General features: G+C 34.4%; 1 protein-coding gene across 1 annotated transcript; it reads right to left on the bottom strand.

Annotated features, from left to right (window-relative positions):
• Positions 1–1,281: 1,281 nt before the first annotated feature.
• On the bottom strand, positions 1,282–3,791 carry LOC108773711 (coiled-coil domain-containing protein 112). The gene is made up of 6 exons (XM_018539617.1): positions 3,568–3,791; positions 3,365–3,468; positions 2,853–3,122; positions 1,877–2,504; positions 1,415–1,636; positions 1,282–1,342 (listed from the first exon to the last, which is right to left on the bottom strand). Exons 1-6 carry the CDS (start codon positions 3,789–3,791, stop codon positions 1,282–1,284), a joined length of 1,509 nt encoding a protein of 502 aa, XP_018395119.1.
• Positions 3,792–10,228: the final 6,437 nt, after the last annotated feature.

Consider the following 10,228-nt stretch of genomic DNA (forward strand, 5'->3'; position numbering starts at 1 on the left):
TTTGATGTTTTTTTCTCGAAAAACATTTCTTCGAAACTTTTTCGTTAAAAAAAGAGATACGCACATATAACGATGGTCAATTTTCATGATAAAAGTTTTTAACCGAAGAAATGCGTCATTGTGAAATAATTCGATACTAATACTTGGGAGAGTGGCGAAATTATCATTAGTGGAACAAAAATTAGAGACGCAAATATTATAGTCTGCCACAAGACGAGAGATAGCGCAGAACACGTGGACTTTACTATTATAAGGAAATACAAATGTTAACGCATCACGGAAAACGAGAAGGAAGCTTCGCTGTACAAATATTCACACATGTATTTTTCATTCGGGGTTTTGGACAGGTTAGTGATAAAAAATAATAATTTGCGGCAGCTGTGTTGCAGTGACATGTATGTCAATCGAGAGAGCGTGAGTGGAATAGAGTGTATGTTAAACATGATTTGTCACGTTCATTGTAATAAAACAAACTCCTAAGTATGTATTATAAATTCTAAATTATATTTCTATACATATATATATATATATATATATATAAATAAAAACAAGAGTATAAATATATAATTACAAATATTGTTTAAAAGCGAGGTAACAAAAAAAAATAGAGTACGTTTTAGAGTATATCTGCGCGTATTCTCACAAAACGTGAGAGGTGCCATCATATCGTGCTGTGTAGGATTATCCCGCATAAACAAATATAGTTATTAATAATAGTGATAATTATTAAAGAAAAAAAATTTTAAAGTAGGTGACGCGGGCGAACCGTCGAACTGTCGGTCAATCATATTCGGCACGATGTGAGACATTCTTTTGTATTATAGCATTATATATATTGTATCACTTATGTGTTTTTGTATCTGGTAATCTAAACGAAAGAATATCTCGAATTAACGAACAGAAAAAGATTGATAGAAAGTATATTATATATATTTGAGTAAAAAGAGAGCCGTCGAGGGTTGAAGTTATTCGAGACTACGTCGATGATAATAATCCTCTCCCCCTTCTTTCTCTTTTATGTTCCTAGAAATAAGATTAAAGCAACAGAACAAACAGAGATTGCAAATTATAATAAAATCGAATATCGCGCGTACGGCGGTCCTGGATAAATTCAACACTCGTTTACTTATAACTTATTATGTTCATCGTCTGAAAGAAACAAAAAGGTACGTTCGTAAAGAAAAATAAACATAAATATATGTCAACGTTTTGTACATTTTATTTTTATTGCCTTCTTCGTCAAGCTGATTAATGAACTTTGATTGAAGGGAATCTTCGACTTTATAAAAATGTCAGAGCATTCTTGATTTCTATCGATTCCTCGTTTCTCCATTGAACATATCTGAAAAGACGAGATATTAAATATATTTTAAATGTGTAAAAATAAGCGCTTTTTTCTCTTTAAAAAACGTACAAACGTGGAACGTCTTTAATATATTGCAGCTTTTTCGATTCTTTCGTATTAGGATCGGGCATTCTACATTTTTCTCTCCATACTTCAGTCGAATTCATGAGAGTCGAGTGATCTTGCTTTTCTACTATTTGTGGTCTTATGATTTTTATTGTTCGATTTTGAGTTGTTTTTCGTATCGCTATCAAGTTTTTCTTCTTTCTTGTAAATTCTGTATCTTGCTTCCTATTAATTATATTGAAATCTATAACTTTATATGCAGTTATTCCTAAGATGTAGCACAAGCTACGTAATAATAAATTTTTCGAGCTTATCACTTATTAATATTTTTTTATTATGATAAGTAAGTGTAAGATAAATTCTAGATAAAATTTAGTAAAAAATCTTGTATTTTTATTATTATTTTATTATTTCAGTATTAATGTTTCAAGTTCTTTGTTCAACTTTAAAAAAAGTTAACGTTACCTAAAGGCTTTAATCAACAATGGATTATAGTGTGGTCTCGAATCGTCTTTCGAGTCTTTGGAGGAAACTTCCATCGATTTTTTCTCACGATGCTCCGCCAGGACTTTTCGAAGTCTCTCCAATCTTTCCCTTTTACGTTTTTCTTGCGTGGCAAGCTTCGACTCAATCAGAATTCTCGACTGCTCCTGTTCCATCAAACGTTTATTCTCTCTCTCTGCTTTCCACTGTTTTATTAATTCCTTTTTCTGATTATTGATATCAACGGAATTGTCAGGTTTTGTTGCTCTCCCTTTATCTGTCACGCAAGTCGACAAATCTTTTGTGATATCGGAGTTCCTATTCTCCCTCGAAATTTCTTCCAAGGTTTCGGCCCCGGTTTCATCCATACAACTTTTCATTTTTATCTTCTCCATTTCTTTTCGTTTGCGCCACTCTCTGATGCTCGATCGTTGCTTTTCGCGCAAGTTCAGATAAATTTTATACCAAGCCTCATGATTTACTATAGTTTCCGCTGTTAGATCTGGACATTTGACTCGAATGGCAGTCACTAAAGCAGGGATGCTACTGCACTTCTTCCGCATTTTCAAGAACAACAGGTGGTCTTCATTACTCCAATTATCAGTATGGCCTGTAACGTGATTTTTAATATGTTTTACGTACTGATTTTTTAAATATCTTTTTTAAATATCTATTATATACAACAGTTGATAGAACGTACGTATTTATTAATAGTATTATAATAGATATGTAAATATAAAATGTGCATAAAGTGAAGTTTAAGAATGTAAATTGAAAACAGAATATGAATTTATATATATTAATTATATCACTACTCGTATGGACTAATATAGACGTTAGGCGACATTTAACACAGGTATATTACGTGTTATAAAGTAACACGTGCAACTGTTATAAATTATATTTTACTGCGCATTTTAATTGCTATGACGTAGACGAATGCAAATGTGTTCAGTACCTGTTTTAGCAATTAAATCGTGGAGGTCCTCGATCTCCTTATAATCGTAACACCTTTTATTTTCCTTGTTAGAAGACACGGCGGATGTCGGTTTACTAATACTGCCGGTTGTATTCTCATACTTATGTAAATTTGATTCAAATTCATGTAACTCAGATTCAAGAACAGTTCGCTCCTGCGACAAAGTTGTAATTTGTTGTTGGCAGGACTCCTGAAACTCCCGAATTTTTTGCGACAATTTCAAGAGACGTTGTTTGTATGCATTCGTATCTATATAAATAAACGTTTATTCTTTTTAAATGTCGCGAATTTATATATCTCTTAATAATAAGATTATTGGATTAAACTTTTAACCCTCTTTCCTTTTAATTTAATTTTAAACACAGAAACTGTAGCGTGTATTTGATTAGAACTGTTATACGAAATATAAAAATAATTTAGGAATAACACCAGGAAGAGACGAAAAATAGCATTATCAGTGGAAAAGAAATTGAGTTATGCCTATGATTCACCTAGCTTCTGGATCTGCTCGGGACAATTCGTGATCGATCGTGCTGATTGCAATTCCTGAGTAATTTCATCCAAAGATTTTCTCATGTTATCCAGAAAGATTTCCCTTTAAAAACACGTCGAAGTTAAACCACTGCGGAATGATGCGGACCTGATATGCATAACGCAATCTAAAATCGACTGATTCGTTTTTCGCCGTACCTACCTGTTTCTCGAGATGTCATTCATATTATGCAAAACGGGTCGTAGAACTTCTGGTTCCAGTTTCATGTTCTCCATCAAGTTAGTGAGATTCTTTTCGATCAAGTATTCTTGCTCCTTTAGCTGCAACAGGGATTTCCTGTACTTTGCGCTTTCAGCAGAGCGCACTTTTCCACACGGCGTAATTTGCTTCTTTTTCTTATCTGTCTCGCGAATAACTCTATTCATCGTATACACACAGCTGCGATATTTAAAAAGCTTATTATATAATTAAACTGTTTTAATAAACTAATTTAACCTAAGAGCTTATTTAATAGACGCGTTGTCTTTGCGCGTAGAGAGTTCATTGAAGTTTGTGAAATCTGACTAAAGTTTTACTCATGGGTTTCCATAGTAATTCACCATAAACCTCTCCCTTCCCATGCAATTGCACCTGCTGATCAAGGAAATTCGTATGCTATTGTAGAGTTCAAAAGAAGTGCAAGAAAAACAATTTTATCTACACATAAATTTTTTATATGTGAAGAGAATATTATATAAAAACATAATTTATCTAATATATAATATTAAATTAAGAAGCTGTATGTAAAATATTTTTCGTCATTAGAAAATTTAATATCTCATATATCAGTTTGTATTCAATTCAATATAAATTATTTTATAATAATATATGATATTTATTGCTCACTAATTGTCGCACTATATCGTTTGCTCTTATAGTTCGATTATCATTATTTAAAAGGTTCTTGTTGGAATTTTAAGAGCCCTAATATAATAGCTTTTTGGTATTACACTAAATAATAATTCGTACTTAAAATTCGGATTTTTATTTAACTTTTTAGCCATTGTTTGTCATTATTATTGTAATTAACTCGTCAATTACACTTTATACTCGCTGCGCGAATTTACGTTAAATATCAACAGTGTTGTACTTTAATTATTTTGTCGTATATGTAATCAATTTTGATCAGCTAGTTAATCATTATCTCGCACAAAGCTTTCCTCGATCAAAGCACGAAACGTTTATAAATAATAATTATATAAAATATATAAAAGATTGTGTTACCCGAAGTCGATCAAGTTGCGTGACGGTATTCTACAAAACGTACGTATTTATCGACGGTTACAGGAAGATGAAAATTTTGGTCGGTAATCAGTGATCCGATTTTATATTATATATAACAAGTGCATCTTGACTGTAAAAGATGCAAAAACTAGAAAATTACAAGAAGAAAGAATACTCTCTACCAAAAAAGGAAAATAAGATATTTATTATTAGAGATATATTATATTTTTACGCGAAAAATGAATACGGAGATTTTGCGAGAAATATATAAAAATAAAAATAATCTAGAAATTTATTAGGAAAATTGAAGAGATGACATTTTGTTGATACCACGCGAGCGAGGCAGGTGCAATGTTTATGTTTACGTATATATCTGCAATATCGCGGCAGCGTGCATTCTCTAATCTGTAGTGACCCCTCGCGGTGCGCTGCGGATCGACTCGAGGTTCCCCTTTCCACCCGCGGACCCCGCGGTACTTCGACCGCTCGCACTGCGGCGCATTTATACGGGCGGCCTGTCTCTAGGCGCCTCAGTCTCTGATTGGGACGCGACGAGTGCGAGTATGGGGTTCGCGCGCATCCCCATAAGACCGTACACCGTGTAAGACGGCACCGCGCTTTGAATCGAGCAGCGACGGAACGACTCCGCTCCAACGGGAAGAGCGATAAGAAACGACGAAGACTCCTCTCCGTCTGCATGGCTCCGTAATCACTGCGCCAGAACTTTGATATCTTCCTCCCTTTCTCTGTCTCTCTCTCTCTCTCTCTCTTTCAACGCGCTTCCCCTGACGACGCATTCCCCGGCGCGGGAGTGCGCCTATAATCGCGTATGTCGTCGGGAAATCCATCGGCTTCGACAGACATTCGATTTTCCATCCGATGAGTGAAGGATCCGCCGCGCTGCCGTGAAACGAGTTGACCGGTGCGCGCGCGATCGGGACTTGCCGCGCTTGTGGTGATCGGTGGTGGTGATTCGGGAAGGACTTCCTCCCCCCTGGATTCGTCAGGCAAGCGTAAGTATATAATCAATTACACCACGTATACATGTCATTACAACTTGTGCCTTCGTAATGCTCATTGAGAACGCGATCGACATTAATAGGTATACTGGACAATCAACTCGCGCGGATCGAAGGAAATCGAGGTACGTCATCTCGATTGACGTTGAAGGCGAAACGCTCGACTTGAATTAATAAGCAGGTGCATTTATGATCGGCGTATTCCGTGCCTTTTTCTTTGTGCGATGAAAGATTCATTATGTGAGACAAAATTTATTATAATGTTTCTTTCTTTTTTACATTTCGATAAACGATTGATTATATATATGATTTTATGTATTATACATTAAATTTATCATTTATCAAAATTAATCAAGTATAAATGGCTATACAGAAGTCATATACGCTATTAACGGAGCGCGGTTAATACAAAAAAATCTTACATTTAGATACAAAAATTCGGAGTCGAACGTTTCGGTCCTTTATTCTGGACCATCATCAGCAACGATATAAAATAATCTTAGAGATGGTGATGTTGTTGATATGCATATGTTGTTTATAATTTATTCCGCGATCTATGTATTTATTATATATTTTGAAAGGTTTACAAAATAGAAAAACAAATTCTGGACATTTGGATAAAACAATTTGGATTTTATTGATTTGTGAACCTTTAAGTACTTATTAAATGGGGATTCTTGTTTTGCGAAATATATGTAAATTTTGATACTTTACATTTCTAGAGAAAGATCATATCACGTCTCTCTGTGACGTTTATATATAATGTAATATAATAAAACTGCACATGCATATACTTATCTGCAAAAGGTTCGATTATATATTAACATTATCGTGACTAAAGTTGTGTACATAAAATTTCTCGCGACACACCCTGTAATTAGGTAGTTAGGCCATTTAAACGAGAAAACGGAGCATTTCAACTGCGGAACATAAATAACTGATGCATCTGTTGCATTGCAGAGATGACTCATTGGCGAGTTTCCTTATCCAATGACACTGATAAGGGAACACGGCACGCGATATGTTAATGTTAGACTTGAAATAGATATTCAAGATGATATTCATGCAAGTAGATAATCTCGAGGAGTGAAGAACGCGCGAGATAAATTCCGTGGAAAGCGTTGCAATTATATCTACGGAATTACCGTAAAGTTGAATGTATATTTTGTCGCGTGTGTATAGATATATATTATATATATGTATATACATATATGATATATTATAGAATGTTTTGATTTAATGGTATATAAAGTACCATCTATCTACCATATACTAATCCCACTGTAAATCCATAATAGGCAATAATTAATTAAAGTCTTATTTTGTACAATTTTATACTATTACGCTTTCCTATTCTGGCTACTTAATCACCCATTAGAATCGCTTTTACGGAGAAAGTTGCATTGTTCGAGCGATCGCAAGGAGGCTCTGCTCTGTAATTATTTAATCAATTATGAGTAATTGTGATTACAATAATGTAGTATAACAAATTATTTGTAATAAGTGGACAATGATAAATTATAAGTGATTGAAATTTTACACTATTCCCACAGTTATTCTTCGTATTGCGTTTACTTGATCAATCATTAAAGTGACTTTTTTTACACAGAAAAACTTCATTGTTCTAACCATTGTAAGGAAATGTTGCATCGCGGTAACTTAATTAAAAGTCGTTAGTGCAATTAGAATTACAAATCGCGTGACTTTCGTTAAATAAATTCACATGATACTCTGCGGAAGTTAAGTAAATTGGGTAATTTTGTTAACAATGCGTAGATTTTAAATTCAATGATGTTTTCAAAGTAACTAGTTTCTTTTATGAGAAAAAAATTTATACGGACTGCGCAATAAAAAATTTTATGTACAATTATGGATTAAGATAAACTACAAAGTATGTATACCGAGAAAAAAAGTTGTTAGCTTGAACTAAATGCGTTTTAATTCGTATAGTGATTATTTAACTTCTAGTATTTGTGTGTGAAAATCACGTCAACAAAATCTTGCAATTTAAAACACGTTATTTGTTCGAATGAACAAAATCTTGCAATTTAAAACGTTATTTGTTCGAATGAACAAATATTTGCTTGACAGACCGTGACCGCCGCGTTCAATCGAATCAACTAATTTTAAATCAATCACTTTTTTACAGTATATTAAAAGGGAAGAAGAGCCGAGGGGGTAACCACTGAATGTAATCGCGGAACAGAGTCCCTGAAATAATTATAAAATTTATATGAAACGCCTATGTATAATTCGATAATTACATATGCAACTACAAGAAATAATTGTATAATATTAGATAAAATCGTTTGTTTTACCAAATAGCTTTCGTGTGTAGTGAAAAAAATTATTTTTCATCAGATAAAATCGTGTGAAATTAAATTGAATAAATTATGTAATCTGTGGGATATAATATTTCAGCATTTTCAGCTAACGGTTACCCCCTCGAGAAGAGCAAGGTCGGAGATTTTGGTAAAGTTGTCGGTTTCGACTGACGATACGTATATACACGAGTACGGTTGACGAGTGTACTCTCGCCCGCGGGACGGCTCGCGCGCGAGTAATGGCGCGATAATTTCGTGACGATTGAATTGCCGACGCAATTACTCGCTGGAGGCGTACACTCCTGCGGGCGAAGACGATCGAGATAAGTGGACGGAGACAAAGCGTTTTGTCGCGCGAGATAGTCTCTCGAGCTGTGCAACGTCGTTGCGCGCAACGCGCAACGAGATATTCTCATCCGACAATAAGTAATAAACGCAGGCGTGGTGCATAATAAGCGACGCGCTATGATAGCCGCGTATCGCGATTACTATTGAACAACGCTGAACTTCCGTTCGATCCTTATCCATACATGTGTTAGACGTTGCACCTTGCACCTTTCGGTATCATTTTTATGACTGTGTGAAAGAATTTCGTTTTGTGTGCGTTCAGAAGCAGCTATGAGGATTTGAATTTAACAGGCAATATTTTTTTTTTAATTATGATTGAAAAAATCGCGTGAATATCTTTTATCCCGTCTCTTCTTCGATATTAGTATTTACGTTGCCATGAAAATTTTGATACATCGACAATATTACTTTAATATATATCGAGATTTTTGTGTTAATATATTATCTACACCTATCTGACAAAAATACGTTTAAATGACGTAGAATAAGTTTATAACTTATTTTTCTTTTCCTTACAAAAATCCAATTTTGTACTGGAAATTACTTATTTGGAATATTAAAAGCGCACTGGAGACAACGCGGGGTTTTGAATACTTAAAATAAACAATTGATCGTTACTTTCCAGTATTATATTTCTGTAAGAGTTGAGTACACGATATTATAAAATATTTTGGTAAACGACGCTATCGCGCATCTTACAAAACTGTGAAGTCATCTGACAAAATACAGTTTGCTGCATTAACTTACACCATCGACGAATCGTTGCGTCCTCTTGCGCGATGGGTCGCTGCATGTTGCGCGAGCATCGCGACTTCGAAACACCGCGTTGCTCGTTACGGCTGTTCTCTACAGTTAAAAGTGAATGGGGAACCCGCTCATTCATAAGATTTTCTTCCGAAGGGGGCAGAGACCAGCCGCGCGTTCCCTCTGCTCGTCGTGTCCAGTCTCACTCGCTTCAGCACAGCGTCGAGCGCGCGCGGAGGATGCGCTCTGCAGCGACTGGACATGCAACTTATCACGCTCACTAATACGAAGTATATCTCTCGATCAAAGGACGATGCTTGCGAAAAAGAGGGTCTTGGAATAAATATTTATAGTCTCTCACTCTTGCGCGCGTTTCGCTTTGCGTAACGAGTTTCACGAAGACCGAAACGTAGATAACGATTTCACATTTGTAACGAGGAGCATTTTGTTATCTAACTTACTAAATAGTCCCGTTTTTCGGGAATAATCGGATTTTTATGTGTTATTGATCGTGATTTAAAAAACCAAAAAAAAAAATAGCGCGCGGACGTTAAAACCTTTTACTATATTAATACACACAATAAAATTTACGATGGGTTGTTGTATTTTGAGATAATTTTTTTATCACTTTTATATAAGTCTTCAAAAATTATTATGCAATTCTTTACGTATCTTTGAAAGTATCTATACAATTATGTATTAAAAAAAGAATATAAATTATAATTTAGTCAAGTACTCTTAATTTTTTAAAGAAAAAAAGTTCGCAGGAACTTTGTTAAATAGAATATAAAATAATAGAATATAGAATATAATATAGTTTTATGTTCTCTTTATTTTAAAAAATTGAAATTTGTCCCCGGATTTATTAAACAAATTTGATAACCTTATTATAGATGTCGAGAATGTTTCAACGATTTCTCTGCATATATATATGTAACGGGAAATTGATTACTATCTCTCCAAAATGTTTAACGGAATTGCGCGGTAATTTAAGTGTACGACTTGTAAACGGAAGTTGAACATTAAGTAACATGTAATGCAGAATTAATTAATGCTGATATATAAAGACGATTAAGTGATGAGCACTGCATAAACACGTTATGTGCACAAAAACATGGGACTCTAATAACTAGCTGACATATTCAGAAAATGATTAACTAACAG

The sequence above is a fragment of the Cyphomyrmex costatus genome, unplaced genomic scaffold, assembly GCF_001594065.2.
Source record: "Cyphomyrmex costatus isolate MS0001 unplaced genomic scaffold, Ccosl1.0 scaffold219, whole genome shotgun sequence".
In the NCBI taxonomy this organism is placed as follows: domain Eukaryota; kingdom Metazoa; phylum Arthropoda; class Insecta; order Hymenoptera; family Formicidae; genus Cyphomyrmex; species Cyphomyrmex costatus.